Raw genomic sequence first — 18,547 nt, 5'->3', positions numbered from 1 at the left:
ATATCGAGCAGTGTCTATGCATTCTCGCTAATCTGCCCATATTTCCTATGCTTTTTCCTGATTACCTCCTCATCCTCGTGGGCGGACATAAGCAAATTCACTGTGAAATTTGGCAGGTATTTCATTTAAATTGAATAGCGTGTAGCACAGATATCGGGCCTGTGAATTTGCCGAAAAATCATCCCAATTATCAGTTTGAGCAAAACATTGCAGAGTGTGTCTTAAGTTTACTGTGTGTTAACATTATGAATTCTTTATTTGTTCAGACACACAAGTGGTTTCCATCATCATTACCTAATCACAACTGAAGATGCTTTGAGTGCAGTGGCCATGCCTTGCCGAGTAATTCAGGGACCTGATAGGCATTGCTTGCACATCTTGTCCAATCAGCTGCCATATTCATTACACTTCTCCCTTTCTGACAGCTGATTCATAGGGACGAAATTAGGGCCTGATTCAGGGATGGACGGAATCGCAGAGCCGCACACAAGCAGCTTTGCAATTCCGTCCATCTTAATGCAAATGCAGAAGGAGGGTGGACACCACCTTGCTGCATTAGCGTGCACCATCGCAACCATGGTTACTTCTTTGGTCAGGCTGCAGAAACTGATTCTACCCAGAGCCTGATCGGGTGCTGGTCACTTCAGAGGCCAGGAATCTACCTCCGCCAATGTAGACCATGGCCTCGGCTCTCACAAAACACGGGGACAACATGCCCCCGTTTATGGGAAAGGTGACCATCCGCGTACCCGCTCCGCCCCCCCAAACGCAGCAGCATGTCAATCATACTTTGGCTTAGGTGGGTCTGTGAGCATGATCGCAGGACCCCCCCCCCAAGCACTGAGACCCCTAACCATCAGAGATGTACGTTCATCATCGGATGACGTACATATCTGATTCAGGCCCTTATTCTACTGGTCTCAGAGCTCTCTGTTTATTGTCATGTGACCAGTAGGTGGCAGTCATCCAACATTTTGGGTCCCTGGTAAAAGTGGGCCCCCAATAAACACTACACAAGGTAGCACACTGTTAGAAAATAAATATATCTTCAAAAGCAGGCTAGGCCTATATAACCTCTGGTGTTCTTTATGAACCATTAACTGCATGTGCTGTGTAAAGTTGCAATTTTCTATTTTTCTTTTTTTAGGTTGGTGACATAGTAGAAGTGAGAGACAATGAGACCTTCCCATGTGACCTCATCCTGCTGTCCTCCAGCTGTAGCGATGGCACCTGCACCATTACTACAGCCAGTCTTGATGGAGAGTCCAACTTCAAGGTACTGCTACTGTAATCTGCTGTACCCTCTCTTAATTTACAGTAACTAGTTTTATTTCACACAAATTGGTGTGAATTTCAGATATGAACAGAACTCATTTTTTAAGTAAAAAGTTATATTTACCTTGAATTGGAGTCGCATTAACAGATATATTGGGTCAATTTGTAGATATCTCAAGCGATATTGGTGCTTGTGTGTCACTTGATATAACATAGCTTCAGCAAACTCCCATCATCATTGAATTAATCTGATCGTATAACATGCACAGCACTGTTTACTACAAGGGAAAATAGCCAATGCGCTACAGAAGGAATCAACCTTTAGGTATAATATATAGAGATGTGCGGTTCGATTTTACTCGGGTATGTTCGGATCTCAAAAACGGCATCATATTAGCTATCCGGCTGTCGCGTGTTTTGAATAGCCAATAAGAGAAATTCAAACTTGCGATAATTTGTCAATAAGAACCGAATAAAACGGAACCCACACATCTCTAATAATTTATCATTTAAATTAGACAATTATACCCAGCTGCTGTAATGATTGGTTGCCAGCCAGAAAAAAACTCATATAAATAGAAAAGGAAAAAATTGCTAAAAATAGTGCTGTACTAAATGGTGATCTCTGCAAGCAGACTTAATAGCACCATGATAAGACCTAGGTAATGTAAGGTTAGCTTCTTACATGTATCTCATAATATTTACTTTGATAAATATAGTGCTAATGCATGGACCCATCACATGCATACAGTCAGACCATGTGCAGTTGATATCACTGTATTAAAAAACATGTACTGTCTGATGTACTAATTTACCATTGTTGACCATGTAGCAGTCCACTTAAAGTAAAAGGAGTGGATAGAGTTATGTAGATATTAATAGCTAGTCAGTTGGATGAAATTAAGCAAAGTAAAATATACAAAATTGCGACTTGACGGAAAATATGCTACTTCACCTCTGGCGGCTCTTTTACAAACTAACAGCAGCGTTGTCAAAGCCACTTCCCCACAAACTTCTCAAGCTTAAGGATTGGTAACCAAATTCCCCCCACCAGTAAGCCGGCTGACTTCACATAAGGAACGTTTTCTATTGCTCATTGCACGCAGGACTGTCAGTACCTGGGCAGTTCTCTGTCTGGAACTGCCAGTCTGGTTTGCAATTAGCAGAAAGTGCTTCTAGTTTGAAGCCACTTCCGCATATCATTGCCAAGTTTACCTTCTCAGGGCTAGAACAGATGCAGTCCCTTGCTTCCGTTTTGTTTTTTGTGCACTTGTGTGAGTGGATGTCAAATTGCACATGAGAACACTTGCAGCCCGCCCCTCAAGCAAAAGATAGGAGCCGTCATTTATTTAGTGTTCATTCTAGCACCCTGCACCTGTCACAACCCGTGCAGTTCCACTTCCCTGCCTGGGGTGTTGCTCTCTGCTCTGGTGCTTCTAGCACACCCTGGTCTGTATCTCAGCAGTTTCTTGCACTACCTGAGTGAACACTAAGTAACCTCAAGGAGAATTATTAATTGACAGCACTGCTGTTTGAACCAGGATAAATGTGGTAGTGGAGAGATCTACTCTGCTGCATAGTCAGCTACTGTGGACCTGCTTAATAGTGTATGGTCAGTGGACAGGTAAATTCAATTTAGGTTTTTTTTTATTTTACCTTGCATAAAGGGGTTTTTCCTTCTGGTTATATGTATGCCAGGACCCTGCTGTTTACAACAGATAGTCGTGGTTCAAAGGGATAAACTCTATCCACAACTCCACTGTTACCATGGATGGAGGGAGTTTGCAAAAAAGTGGCTGAGCCATCACCAATGAATACCAGAGTGATCTGGGATATGCAGCCAACAACGGTATGCAGTCGGGAAGCCGGCGGACCTAATCCCGATAGCCGGCTTCCCGACTGTCATATCCCAGCAAGGGTCTAAAGACAGGCGTCGATATGCCAACGCCTGCCATTAGACATACGCCGGGAGCCCGACACCCGGCATCCCGATCGAAGGGACTCCTAGCGCAGATTGCCGTGGGGGGGGGGTTAGATTTAGGGTTCCCAGGGTAGACTTGGGGTTTGGCACCCCCCCGGGAGGTTAGATTTAGGCTAGGGGAAGGGGGGGTTAGAGTTAGGCACCCCGAGGGGGGACTTAGGGTTAGGCGGTGGGGAAGGGCGGGCTAGGTTTAGGCACTTAGAGGTTAGGGTTAGGCACCCCTAAGGGAGGGTTAGGGGGTAGAAATAGGTTAGTATATACTTACCTTTGACGATCGGAATTTCCTCCTCTGCCGGGATGCCGCTGTTGGGATTCCAACCGCCTGGCATGGGTCCGTCGGATTCCCCTACAACACCCTGTTTACTGTAAACTACACTTGCACATAGGCTTATAGGTTATATTGTGTCTAAAATCGCTACATTAGATGCAGTTGGTGTTCAAGGTGAATTGATTGGGCATCTGTAAGTTACATTAAGTATGTTTTGCTGCAAAGAAGATGCCTTATGACATTCAAAATTTTACTTTAGGTCTTGAGATGTAATGTCATTGAATATTTGTCTAGGTATTACTGCATCAAAGGGAAATGCTCAGTTTTTTTCAAAAATGTGGGATGCTTTTTTTTTTTTATCTGAAGTGTAGTTTAATTTTTGGGCTTACACATGCCCTAATGTGTAATGATTACTGCATCCATTGCTTTTCATGATTGCATCTTCAACAGTCCGAATTTTGCTGTAATTCTCATTTCTCACATCTTCTGCATATATATTTATGAACTTGCTAGAAAACAACATTTGTTTTATGCTTTGTAATCACATGACCCCTTTTATGTTTTTGTGTGACTGTCGGATCCTTATCCACAATTCTTTTCTCACACGTTTCATTAGGAGGTCAGCAAGTTGCATAAAAGCTAGTCGTGTCTCATTTATAAGGTTTGCTCCTCACTTGTCATTTTCTGCAGAGCAGTACATTGCATTTCTTGCTGGCTGTAACCCAATTAATGATATGTCGGAAAACAAAATCTTGGCAGCCATAATAATTTGGATCTCTAGACTGCTCTATAAATAGCATGGGAGCTTAGCAATAGGGTTTAGCAGTGTTTCCATCAATGATGAGGCTGCTGGTAATAGAAGAGTTGGGATCTAAAAATAGTGCCCAAAGTCCAAGGGTTTCCTCATATTAGTCAGAATTTATTTTGCAATCATTTATAATATTTCTGAAATGTGCACGCTGAGGGCATACGATTACTTGCAGTTTTGTTCCATTTTAGACCAATGTTGCAGTACGTGAAACCTCTGCTATGTGCACTGATGAAGCAGTTGATGGGCTCACAGCTACCATTGAATGTGAACAACCCCAACCTGACCTTTACAAGTAAGTCCCAGACATGGCATCATGATGAATGTTACTTTGTTTTTGTTTTTTTTTTATTATTATTATATGTGGTAATTCAATGTGGTTTTTGTTTTATGTTTTTTACTATTACTATTTACTATTTCATATCTTGTTATTGATAAATAGAGTATTATAAAACATTATGATTCCACTTTCGTCTGTCTTAAGGTGCATACACACGTACAATTTTTGTAACCAACGATTTTCGTTAATGATTTTCTTTCAGATTTTCTCTTGAAATATATAACAATTTTTTAAAGTGTAATGAACGATTTTATCAACTATTTTAACAACGATGAACAAAGAACTCCTTTCCTTAATGAAAATCATCATGTAGTACAGTCAGAAGAGACGATGAGCGAAAACCATCAACTACAAATGGGAGCGCGCATTGGTAGTTTTCGTTCATCGTTATAACTCTCAAACTGGACGATTTTTTGAAAGACTTAACGATAAATCATTCAAAAAATCGTTACATGTGTACGCACCTTTACAGTTGAGAAGCATCATTTAAACGTACCTGCACTGCACCTATTCAAAACATTGTTTCGACAAATGTGTAGTGACTGCAGTCACGTTGCACTTTGAATGAGGAATGGAAAGTGCAATCCAAAGGAATGATAGTGATCAATAAATCCCTATGTCATGTGCTGTGCTTTCCGCATGGACAGCAGCTCAGTGTGTGTCACTGACATTAGAAAGATGAAATGATGCAAACAGTATGATGTTTTACCTGCCCAGGAACTTAATTGGAGACCAACCGGGATATATGAAAAATGTCCCATAGTAACCAATCAGATGTTTGCTTTAAGTTATCTTGTAGGCTTTCCTCCGTGGAATATACACATCTGGTTTTCCAAATCCAAACTTCATCTTGCTAAGTCCAGCTTCTGCGCTATATAAATTATAGTTGCTCTCTGTTTGGCTAAGGGATGTAGTGCATTATATATACAACCTGATGAAAAATCTATTTAAAGATTTGTTTGGAGATCATAAATTACAGACCTTGACTCAGCTCTCTATGCAGATTTAGGCAGCGCACATTCTACATGTACTGTACTGTGCCCAGGCCAATTACCAGAAGCAGGATACCAAATGTAAAAACATGCACAATCAAACCAAATATGTCCTTCCATTCCCTCAGAGCGCTTCCACACAGGCACAGGGGATCAAACCGATGCTGAGTTGAATGTACTGTTTGCAGAGTGTATACTACATGCTTTTGTACTGTGCATGCTCTCCATACTTACAGTTGTATTATACCCAGGCGCATCTCAGTTGCAAATTTGGATGAAACCAACATGCAAGTTGGTATTTGCATTAGACTCCTAGAATAGGCACCTTCCTCGTGTAGGCGTGAAGAATAAACATGACTAACACAGATTTCAGTTGTTACTCTAAGTAAATAAGTACACACTTGGGGGTGCTTTGTGCCCCTGATCCACTACTTGAAGTACAAAAGGCAGAGAGTGTTAGATGCAGGCACTCGAAATACTGGCCCCTGTTGTGCGCACTGTGAACCATTGTACGTGTTTTGAAAAATTTATGATGCGCAAATGCATTTGTGTCCACCCCTAAATCAGATACTAAACCTGAATATGAGTCTGGTTGGCCACATGTTATTCAGTTACACATGAATTGTGTTTCCAGTATTCATACTTTATTGTAATTCAAGCATCCCCTTAAATAGTTAATCATTAGTCCTCTAGACTTCTAAAGAAATTACAAGGCTGTAGCTTAAAGTATTAATTAAGAATCCTGTCTTAATTAAAATAACTAGAGCATCCAATTAAAGTGTTGCATGGGTTCTTAATTACAGAATTGTTTGATTTTCTGAGGGGTTGAGTGTGGGTTTCTAGGTTTGCATGTGTGTGTTTTGTTATTTTGTTTTTAACATTCTGGAGAAGTCTTATCTACAGAAATGTGATGTATTGTTTTCACGAGGTCACAAACACAGCCTCCTAACAAAGCCTCATTCTTATTATTACTGCAAACTCACATAAACAAGTTGTCTATATTGTGTTTCTGTTGTTGTACTCTGCCTTCAGAGTGGCTATTATTTATTATTATTTATTACCAGTTATTTATATAGCGCACACATATTCCGCAGCGCTTTACAGAGAATATTCGGCCATTCACATCAGTCCCTGCCCCAGTGGAGCTTACAATCTATATTCCAATTTCCCTACCACTTGCTCACACACATTCACACTAGGCTTAATTTTTATGGGAGCCAATTAACCTACCAGTATATTTTTTGGAGTGTGGGAGGAAACCGGAGTACCTGGAGGAAACCCACGCAAGCACAGGTAGAGTATACAAACTCTACACGGATAGGGCCGTAGTGGGAATCGAACCCATGAAGTCAGTGCTGTGAGGCAGTAATGCTAACCATTACACCGTCTGTGCTGCCCATTACACTGTCTGGCTAGGCTTATTGATTCCTCGTCCCTTGGAATGATTGTTGAAATGATGAATTAAATATGTAAGTAATAGGGGTCGTACACACAGACATGTAAATCATTCATTCCCAAACACGTTATTACACTGTTAACTATAAGTGACTGAATAGAAGTGTAACCACACTTTCTTAGCAATTGTTTTACTTTGTGTTGACTTCAACATTGCCTCAAATGAGACGTGCTCTCTGAATGCTGTGTAAAATGCATGACAACGCACAAAGCTTTGCCTTCTATTATATTCCCAATCCCATCCCCAAGTGACAGGGCCCCTTACTGTTAGTTTATATCAGATATATTTAGTCAGTGGTGTAAAAGTATGTAGTGTTGGTCCAGTTTGCATTTGAACCCTTCTCTGCAATTTCCTCTGCCTGCTGCAAATACTACAATTATTTATGGAAATAGTCTTGGGGCTCCATCTATTCGGGTGTGGATCATTAGATCGGCCGTGTCTAGATAGACAATAAATAGGTCGTACACGCTAGTTAGACAGGGAGTGTAGATCGACTTACCGTAGATCGACAGTAACATTAGTTAGACTGTAATATAGTCAAACGTGACAATAGATCGTTATGTAATATATTGAATATCTAAGATAGACAGGTATATAAGGGCAACAGTACTTAGATCGACAACTAATAGTAGACAGTGTAAAGTCTGACGGTAACAATAGATCGACTCTCCTAGATCGAAACTAAATAGGTAGACAAATAATTGATCGACAAATGAATGATCGTCACATTACAGTTAGACAATACAAAAAGGTATAAATCCTAGACGCTGCCCGGTTAATAGCTCATCCCCCACCGCTACTTTCAACCGTGGCACTACACTATGCAAGCGCCAACATCCACCCTGCCGCCCTTGTCACTATTTGCTGGGCACCCCCATCCTCTGCAGTGCACCCCTTCATCAACCCCCCCTCCCTGTACTCCCCGCTGTTCCTGGACACCTGGACCTGAGCGCATCTTCACCCCGGCAATAACAAGCCATCTAGCTTAAGACGCTGCCCCACTACTAGCGGGCAGCTTCTTAAGATAGACGGCAGCATCTTAATCTAGACGGCATATTATTGCTGGGGTTAAGATGCGCCCATGTCCAGGCTTCCAGGAACAGCGGGGAGTACAGGGAGGGGGGGGGTTGATGAAGGATTGCACTGCAGAGAATGGGGGTGCTCAGCAATTAGGGACAAGGGCTGCAGGATGGATGTTGGGGCTTGCATTGCCAGGAGCGCTTGTAGGGATGTAAGGGCTGGCTGGGACCTGAAGTGCCATGGTTGAAAGTAGCGTCAGGGTATGTGCTATTAGCAGGGCAGCGTCTAGGATGTATACCTTTTTGTATTGTCTATAGTACCCGTCGACCTTGATGGAGTCGATGTACGGTGGTCGATGTATGTATTGTCGATCTAACTGGGGTCGATCAAACAACCGGATACCATCTACTCTTGTTGGCTGTTTCTGACTAACCAAGTTGCAGCTGCAGATATTATTTGGTTTATTTTAAATACATATTTAGTGTATGTCATCTGGTGCTAAATTATTGTATAATACTGACTGATGTACTGAAGTTCCAGTTCTATCACGCTAAATATATATAACTGAATAAAAAATAAAAAAAATTTATATACAGTATGTATGTGTTCAAATACAGAAACAGTGAAGAAATCAAGATTAATTGTGTTCATATCCAAAGTCCTATCTCCAATTCCTCCCGTCCCTCCCCCCCACCCCCTTACATTCTCCATCCCTCAGCATTTCCGCTGAGGCTGTCAGACAAAACCGTGGATTACCAATCTTCTTTATTACTGGATCATACCCAATCACATTTTGTTCCAGATTGCTGGTTATTTTTGAAATCACACATACAACAATTGTGTACCAAATTGGTCATTTTTGAGATCAGCAAAGCATACATATATAATTAACTTTGATAGACTCTTGTTTGTTTTTATTTTATTTTTTTTAAATGGTGAAATCTAGAGTAGATGCATTAATTAGACATTATGACTTCTTTGTGTCTGAACTATGCTTTGAATTTTTATTTGTTCAGGTTCGTCGGACGAATGAACATATACACTAACCAGGAGATTAAAGCCAGGTAAAATATCGTCAGTCTCACTAGTACAGTACTGAAATGACCTAATTTATTAATATCTTAATATCTCAATTATATATTAGGGATGTGCAGGCTCGGATAGGTTCGAAATTTCCCGCCAAAAATCGGGTCTCAGAGAGAGGCAAAACGTCATCTTTCATGGACAAACATCATCTCTCCTAGAAAGATGACGTTTTGCCTCTTTCTAACACCCGATTTTTGGCGGGAAAAATGTGAACTCGGCGGGAAAATTCAAACCTATCCGAGCCTGCACATCCCTAATATATAAATATATATATAAATATATATATATATATATATATATAACCTTTTTCATACAATCCTTACTCTATTTAGTTCTTTGGGACCTGACAACTTGCTGCTGAAAGGAGCGACCTTAAAAAATACAAGGAAGATTTATGGTAAATATACATCTGAATATGGGTAGCATTAGAAGTCCCTAATTTTTCAGGAGCCTAGACAGTTATATACATATCTATGGATGGGATCATAACTCAGAAAGCTATACAAAAGAGGCTGTATTTATTTATTATATAGTGTTTTCATTTTTCCCAAAAAAAAGTGTAATCCCAAAAAATTGTGTGGCATATGTATGAGCCGCTGTACCTGTATCTGCTTGTTGTGGTTTTTATTTTACGTTAGACGATTAGTGCATTGTCTACAAAGCTTTTCAGTTGTAGTAGTAATAAAAACTGTAAAAAAAAGATGTAAAATAATATTTGGCTTTGGTTACGTAGGCTGCCTTTATTGTTTTGCAGGTGTTGCTGTATATACTGGCATGGAGACCAAAATGGCTTTGAACTACCAAGGCAAGTCACAGAAACGGTCTGCTGTTGAAAAGTAAGCCTGATTATATAAACACTACTTTGCTAAAGTTTATACTATTTGTTCCCAGGTCCACTGGTGACGTTCTACTTGTAAATTGAGATAAATAAGCTGTCCTGGGCATTTCCTCTAAATAGTCACAAGGACAAGGTTATTGCTTTTTCACACTTTTTTTTAGTAAAACCATCGGGGAGGTTTATAAATATCTGCAGGATTTCTCTCTGCCTTGTTTGTTAGTTGAAGGACAGAACATAGATGCTATGCTGTTATTTAAAGCATAACATCTACACTTGGTCAGGCTGACATTAAAACATTTTAATTTGAAATCTAGAGTTAATACTATGTATTGTAGGTGGATTATTAATAAACCACCTTTGAAAATCATCTTAAATCTCCAGGGGTCAGTTCATTATCTGCATTCTAAGCAAAGTACCTGCCTGATCTGTTCGCTTAATGCAGCAACTTTATAGTAACTCTAGTGACTGTCTGTATTTATACAGCTCCTCTGGTTACCGGGGTAAACATCTCAATCAACCACAAATCAAGGACACAACTCTACATCCTCCTACATCATAGGGTGGACTTAATTGGCCTTGGAACATTGAGCAGTGACACTCCACAGAAGATTAGGTTAGGAAAACCGCGCTTTTACTTGAGGTCCATAAGGTTTGAACAAGAATAAGCAAGGTTCTACCTCCCATAATACTTTGAAATGTGCGCAGTCGCACAGCCAACCGTACGTCGCTGCTTAATACAGTAAATCCGCCCCTGAAACACCTATGTGATTGGGAATTACCAGCAGAAATAGGTTTTGTCTGTACCACAGGCAGGAAAATTATGCAATAAGGATATATAAGATTTTACAAGTTTCTCTTCCTATAATGATTTCCAGTGTCTTCCTGTGTAAAACATCCTTTCTACTTCAGGGTCCATAGGGTATCCACAGGATACCTTGGGGTATAGGTGTGACGTCAGTCGCAGGGCACCAAAGAGTTAAGCTTTCAGCCTCCCAGGATGCACTAGGTCCCCCTCCTATACCCCGCCCCCGGGCCAAGGCACCTCAGTTTAGTTTGGTGCCCGGCCGGAGTCGGGTGCACCTGTTGGAGTGGGGGCTAGAAGAGCCCCTGAAGCTTATTCTTCATGCAGCTGTGGCTGCACATCTGGATGTACAGCATGGACAGTCAGTCCTGACGTCCATGCTGTCTTCCCTACACCCCGCCGGTACCAGAACGCCGGTACTGATCCGGGGATGCTGGTGGGCGTCTGGGGTCACAGCTAGCGGTGACCCCAGATGCTCCGGACCATGGCCGGATTCAAGGGGGACAGAGGTAAGCAGCGGGGTCCCGCGGTGGGTCCCCGCTGATCACATGGTCCTAAGTCCCCAGGCAGGGGGCTCCCTGGGGACTGGCTGCAGCGTGGAGCCAGGCGACCAACCTGCGCTTCCACTACCCCCTGGGACAGCGGACCGCAGCAGAGCGGTAGCGCTGCGGCGTCCCAGGGGTTAAATGCATGCCAGGGGAGCGCGCCTTCCCTGTCTCACAGCCGGCGCCTCCCCCGCTGCACACAGCCCTCTCTGCATGCTGCCGACTGGTCCTGTGGCAGCGCTCCTCCCCCAGGCCAGCCTCCTCTCTGCTCCTCGGCGGCCATCTTCTCCAGAACGCATGGTGAACGCTGCTGGAAGCGCTGGACGGAAGCATCGTGGTCTGGGTCCCCCCGCATACCTCTCCTCCGCTGTGGTCAGGTCTGTGTATGCAGCGCTGTGTCCTACCAGGCCCTGTGTCTGTGTAGTTGAGTGATCAGCGCTGTTAGTGCAGGAATTGTTATTTTTCTGCATTGTATGTGACTGTGCTAGCGCTGCTGCCTGTAATCTTTTCTTCTCTAAACTGTCAGCTTTATTACTGTCCCTGTTCTTTCTGCTAAAGCCCTTGCGGTGCGGTGCTGCAGGGTGGTCTCTCGCCTATTTAATACTTAATTGGTGAGAGAGGTCACATACGTGGTGCCATCATGTCTGAAAGTGATTTTCCCCTCCGGCTACAGTGTACCACGTGCAAAGTACCGTTAGCGGAGGGGGAGGGTAGCGCGGAGGGCCTTTGCCGGCAGTGTTTGTCCATGGCGCGGCCTATTACGGTTACAGCACCGGTACAGGAGCCGCCCTGGGCTTGTTTCGCTCAGGCGTTAACAGCTTTAGTGGGCCAGTTAGCTCCGCAGCCCGCGTTTACTCCGATGGGTTTGTCCCAGCAGTCTGTGGTGTCGTCACCCATGCAGGGGTTCCCACGACAATTGGTGGTACCCCACAGTCTCCCTATTTCCCCGCTCCCGGGTTCTCAGGAGCCAGCGTGGGTTAACTCCCTGACGAGTTCTGTACAGCACTTGTCGGATGTGTTGCAAGGGGAGTCTGTGATGCGGTCTCATAAAAGGCCGGTGGCGTCTCTGTCCGCTCCTTATGAGGATGACGAAGGGACGTCTGATGATGGGGAGATTCTAGATCCTTACGATCAGGAACCTCTCCATACTAAGGACGCTGATGCTAAGTCCAAAGTATATATTCCTGGACTTATTCGGGCGGTCCGCACAGCCTTGGTGATTGAGGACGAAGTTCCCCCAGCGGCTAAATCTAAGTATGCCTTTTTCAAAGATGTGAAGGGCGATGCCACAGTCTTTCCTCTTTCGGGTCAGTTGGTGGACCATTTAGAGGAGGCGTGGAAACAACCTGGCAAAAGATACCAGCCGCAGAGACGCCTGGCGGTGGCTTATCCGTTCGCGGATAATTATTTTGCGAAGTGGGAATCCCCTCCACAGGTGGATTCTCACGTGACCCGTCTTGTCCGTAGTGCCACATTGCCGATGCCATCCATGTCCTCCCTTAAGGATGCTACGGACCGCAAGGTAGAAATCTGCCTGAAGTCCGCTTATTCCCTTGCTGGGGGGGCAGCACGGCCGGCTATGGCCATTTGCTGGGTTGCCAGAGCGATGGAGCGCTGGGCGGATTCATTAGAGGCTTCTTTTGAATCCGACTGTCCGGCCGATCAGGCGGAGTTGATTGGCAATCTCCGTGATTCGGCCACCTACATCAACGAGGCGGCTCTAGACATTAGTACTCTGGTGTCTAGAATTTCTTCAGCAGCGGTAGCTGCTCGTCGTACCTTGTGGCTGCGATCCTGGAAGGCGGACGCAGATTCCAAGAAAGGTCTGGAAGCGTTGCCGTTTACCGGAGAAGTTCTCTTCGGTCCGGATCTGGATAAGATTGTGGCCACGCTGGCGGCAGCCAAATCTGCCTGTCTCCCGTCGGCCGCTGCTCCTTCTGGTTCGGGACCATCGTCCTTTCGGTCATCTAGGGCCCAGGGCAGGCCCAAACCACAGTCGTTTACTCGACAGGCTGGCCCTAAGAAATCGGTCAAGCCCCGGAAGCAGGCATGGAGTACCAGACGTCCGGCCCCCAAGCCAGATGGCAAGCCTGCGGCCTGACGGTCCGGGCCTCCCTTTGGGGGATCCCAGGGTGGGAGGCCGCCTGCTACAGTTCGCCCAGTGTTGGTCGACCACTACGACAGACACTTGGGTTCTGGAGGTGGTTTCCCACGGATACGCCCTCTCCTTCCGGCACAGACCCCCGGCTCGCTTCTTCACCACGGGTCTCCCATCAGACCGGAACAAGGCTACGGAGCTGCGGAAGGTATTGCACACTATGCTCCAGGCTGGAGTTATAGTGGCGGTTCCATTCTCCCAGAGGGGCCAGGGTTTCTATTCAAATCTATTTTTGGTACAGAAACCCAATGGGTCATATCGTCCGATTCTCAACCTCAAAGCACTCAACAAGTCTTTGCGGGTCCCGAAGTTTCGGATGGAGACCCTACGGTCCATCATTCTGGCGCTGGAACCTGGGGACTACTTGGTGTCATTGGACATACAGGACGCTTACCTGCATGTCCCTATTCTTTGGCGCCATCAACAGTTCCTCAGGTTTGCAATCAGCAGCGACCACTTCCAGTTTCGGGCGTTACCTTTTGGCCTGGCAACAGCACCACGTGTTTTCACCAAGGTGATGGCGGTCATGGCGGCTTCTCTGCGGCTGCAGGGAGTCCGCATGTTGCCGTATTTGGACGACCTGTTATTGGTGGCAGGATCTCCAGAGCTCCTGTTACGCCACTTGGACCTGACCATTGCACTGCTGCAACGGCACGGCTGGCTAATCAACTGGCAGAAGTCCACTCTAATCCCGTCTCGGAGGATTCTGCATCTTGGAGCCTTATTGGACTCGGGACAGCAAAGGATCTTCGTGACGGAGGACAAGATCTCTGCTTTACAGTCAAGGGTGCGCAGTTGTCTGCACAGCCGCCGGGTGTCCTTACACTCGGCGATGAGGTTACTGGGCTCCATGGTGTCGGTGTTCGACATGGTGGAATACGCCCAGTTTCACTCCAGACCTCTGCAGCACCTGATCCTGTCCAAGTGGAACGGGCTGACTCAGTCTCTGAAGTCCCAGACGATTGTGCTCACCCAGGAGGTTCGCCTGTCCCTTACGTGGTGGTTACAGACGACCCACCTCAACAAGGGACGTCCGTTCTGGGTTCCAAATTGGGTCCTGTTGACAACGGACGCCAGTCTTCGGGGCTGGGGAGCAGTTTCGGGTCCACACTTGTTCCAGGGCAGGTGGACGCCGACAGAAGCGGAGCTTCCAATAAATATCTTGGAACTCCGTGCGGTCTTCAATGCTCTCCAGCAGGCACAGCGGTTTCTCCAGGGTCGCCCGGTGCAGGTCCAGTCGGACAACGCTACCACCGTGGCCTACATAAACAGGCAAGGAGGAACTCGCAGTCGGGCGGCTCTCGTAGAGGTCTCTCGGATCCTGGTTTGGGCGGAGCGCAATCTTCCGGCCATATCAGCGGTCTTCATCCCGGGAGTGCTCAATTGGGAGGCGGACTTTCTAAGTCGCCAGGACGTTCATCCGGGGGAATGGTCCCTGCACCCGGACGTTTTTCAACTACTGGTGGACAGGTGGGGTCTTCCAGAAATCGACCTCATGGCGTCCCGGCACAACAACAAGTTGCCGGTGTACGGGTCTCGCACAAGAGACGAAGGGGCGTCTCTGGTGGATGCTCTGTCCGTCCGGTGGACGTTCCGGTTCGCATACCTGTTCCCTCCGGTCTCCCTTCTTCCACGGGTAATCCGGAAATTCAAACAGGAAGGAGGGACGCTCCTGTTGATAGCTCCCGCGTGGCCCAGACGGCACTGGTTCTCAGACCTTCAGGGTCTGTCCGTGGACATTCCTCTGCGGTTGCCGCTACGACCGGACCTTCTGTCTCAGGGTCCTTGCCTTCACCCGGACCTGACTCGGCTGTCTTTGACGGCGTGGCTGTTGAGACGGCCATGCTGAGGTCCCGGGGGTTTTCCAGCTCTGTGGTGCGTACCATGTTACGAGCTCGGAAACCGTCTTCCGCGAGGATATACCATCGCGTGTGGCATACGTTCTTCCAGTGGTGTCGACCGAGAGGTTATGCACCGCGGGAGTTTCGTCTGTCTCGGATTCTCGCCTTCCTGCAAGCGGGACTAGATCATGGGCTTCGCCTTGCTTCTTTGAAGGTACAGGTTTCGGCCCTATCTGTCTGGTTTCACCGTAGGATTGCTACAATCCCGGATGTGCGCACCTTTATGCAGGGTGTTCTCCGCATTCAGCCGCCCTTTGTTCCACCTGTGGCGCCTTGGGATTTGGCTGTGGTCCTGAGGGCTCTCCAAGGACCGCCGTTTGAACCACTGGGCTCAGTGGATCTTAAATGGCTAACAGCTAAGACTGTTTTCCTTCTGGCCATTGCTTCGGCCAGACGTGTTTCTGAGTTAGGGGCTCTTTCTTGTAGACCCCCTTTCTTGGTTTTTTATGGGAACAGGGCAGTGCTCCGCACTCGGCCCGAGTTTCTTCCCAAAGTTATTTCCCAGTTTCATATTAACGAGGAAATAGTTGTTCCGGCCTTTAACTCACCGGGTCTTTCCGTGGGTGAGGCCTCTTTGGATGTTGTGCGGGCCTTAAGGACTTATGTTGACCGCACTTCTTCGTTTAGGAAGTCGGACGCTTTGTTTGTCCTCTTTGGCTTCCGTAAAAAGGGTTGGCCTGCTTCAAAGCAAACTTTGGCAGCCTGGATCCGTATGGCTATTTCTGAAGCTTATCTTCATGAAGGCCTACCGGTCCCTCCTTCTCTGAAGGCTCATTCCACTAGGTCTGTGGGTCCTTCGTGGGCAGCTCGACGTGGTGCCTCGGCAGTTCAGATCTGCAAGGCTGCTACGTGGTCTTCTGTCCATACCTTCGTGAGGTATTACAGGTTTGACACCTTCGCCTCTCAGGATGCTTCCTTCGGGCGGCGGATTCTCCTTTCTGCACAGGAGCGTCCCCACCCTTAAAGGATACTGCTTTGGGACATCCCCAAGGTATCCTGTGGATACCCTATGGACCCTGAAGTAGAAAATATGAGATATGGTAAGAACTTACCCTTGTTATCTCTATTTCTACGAAGTCCATAGGGTTCCACAGGACTCCCGCCCTGTCGCACCTGTGCTGCAGATGGGCTTTGCTCTGGTCACCGGTTTTCCGTCTCCCTCTGGTGAGAATGTGATTCTTGTATGTGTCCAGATCTTTGTTCTCTCTCTTCCTTCTCCTCCTCCGGCCTATGGCTTGGTAACTAACTGAGGTGCCTTGGCCCGGGGGCGGGGTATAGGAGGGGGACCTAGTGCATCCTGGGAGGCTGAAAGCTTAACTCTTTGGTGCCCTGCGACTGACGTCACACCTATACCCCAAGGTATCCTGTGGAACCCTATGGACTTCGTAGAAATAGAGATAACAAGGGTAAGTTCTTACCATATCTCATATTTTCCATAGTCTTTTGAATTAAAGAATTGTTACACAATCTGATGTATTTATTTGTGTTATTGTAATTTGCCTACAGAAAACACCTTTCTAGTTACTTGTATCCTTGGGTAAAACATTTTCTCAGCAACTGAATCAATATGGCACCTTCCACCCATAGTAAGAATAGATAATATACAGAGATAATTTATTTACAATCTAGTTTTTGATATGAAGGTTACAGAGACGGACACTTGTCCAAAAGTTCACTAACAACGTATTTTTTGTAATCTTCATTTACTGTGTTCTCTTTCCTGTCCTGTCTCCCTCGCAGTGGGAGACATTGTAGCGTGTGCTCAAGCTTCCCCTGCGCACGTATTGAGGAGCCGGGATAGACCTTTTACAATTATTATATAGCTGTATACATATAGACTAGTATAACGGATCTAGTCCCCGCCCTCCTACCCACACGGCCCCACCACCCGCTTTGGCTGTCTCGCTTCCCTCACACAACTCTGCCGCCGCTGCCCCTAAAACCCCATCTCCCCCCCCCCCCTCACCCCACCATACACACACATGCGCTCCTTAGCGGCCCCACCCCTTTCCCCCACCCATTAGCAGCGCTGCAGGAGGGGGAGGGGCTGTAGATAAATGCTTAGAAGCATTAGTATATAGATATGTATATATAATATTAGATTTATTATACACATATTAGCTTACAAAGTTTTTTCTATATATTGCTGTGATGCTCGTGTCGTGGAGATGTTGCTAACACTACATGTCTTTTTCCTTTTGCTTTCAGATCCATAAATGCTTTTTTAATAGTGTATCTATCCATCCTGGTCTCCAAAGCATCCATATGCACTGCTTTAAAGTATATATGGCAAAGTAATCCTGGCAACGATGAGCCCTGGTACAACGAGAAGACTCGCAAGGAAAGAGAGTCATTCAAGGTACAGGCTTTGTTTCCTTCATTACTTTGCTTTGTGCCATATTATATTATAACAATGTGCTGATATTAGTGTATGGTGCGTGGTCCATGTTAAACTTTTGCTGTTTTTGTCGTACTGCTTCATGAAAATGTACGTTAGTGATGGTTAGATTTATGTGACCTTGGGTGGAAATGACAGTACTAGGTTTAATGTGACATTAAGTAGATGTTACCCTACACTGTTCTATATGACATTGGCAAGGTGTGCTGAGGATGGCACTATGCAGTAATGTTGTATATGACATATAGTAACGTACTGTGCTGAATGTGATATATTACAGACAGAAAGGTGCAGGTGGCTGTTCATGGCATGGTGTGGTTATTACAGATGTGTGTTGTGTGGTGTTATGCAGATATGACAGCGGTGTTCTGTTTGACAGACTGCTGATATGACACTAATGTGTTCTATGTGACACATGACAACGTGATTTTAACATGTTCTGTGATGGAAAATGTCCTATGTGACAGATATTATTGCAGTGTGTTCTATACAACACGTGACAGATGTGATAGCAGCGTGTTCACAGTGATAGACAATATATGTGATAGCAGCATGTTCTAATTGACAGACAACAGATGTGACGGCTGCGTCTTCTGTGTGACCCACAATGTATACGATGTCAGCATGTTGTGACACTGTAGGTGTGGTAGTGTGTTCTATGTGATGCACAACAAATACA

The 18,547-nt window shown here is 45.6% G+C and overlaps 1 protein-coding gene across 3 annotated transcripts in view; it reads left to right on the top strand.

The window, feature by feature from the left end:
* ATP11C (ATPase phospholipid transporting 11C (ATP11C blood group)) overlaps positions 1-18,547 on the top strand; it is a 191,629-nt gene that overhangs the window by 99,907 nt on the left and 73,175 nt on the right. For all 3 annotated transcript variants that reach the window (XM_088465804.1, XM_088465807.1, XM_088465806.1), the window contains exons 6-11: positions 1,148-1,276; positions 4,524-4,627; positions 9,157-9,204; positions 9,559-9,623; positions 9,981-10,062; positions 17,679-17,829. In XM_088465804.1, the coding sequence (XP_088321930.1) occupies positions 1,148-1,276; positions 4,524-4,627; positions 9,157-9,204; positions 9,559-9,623; positions 9,981-10,062; positions 17,679-17,829 (579 nt within the window). The remainder of the gene's footprint in view (positions 1-1,147; positions 1,277-4,523; positions 4,628-9,156; positions 9,205-9,558; positions 9,624-9,980; positions 10,063-17,678; positions 17,830-18,547) is intronic.

Source organism: Taudactylus pleione, unplaced genomic scaffold (genome assembly GCF_031769625.1).
Source record: "Taudactylus pleione unplaced genomic scaffold, aTauple2 ptg000064l, whole genome shotgun sequence".
NCBI classification, from domain to species: Eukaryota; Metazoa; Chordata; class Amphibia; order Anura; family Myobatrachidae; genus Taudactylus; species Taudactylus pleione.
Note: the sequence above shows the minus strand (reverse complement) of the source record. Positions and strands in the feature narration are given on the sequence as shown.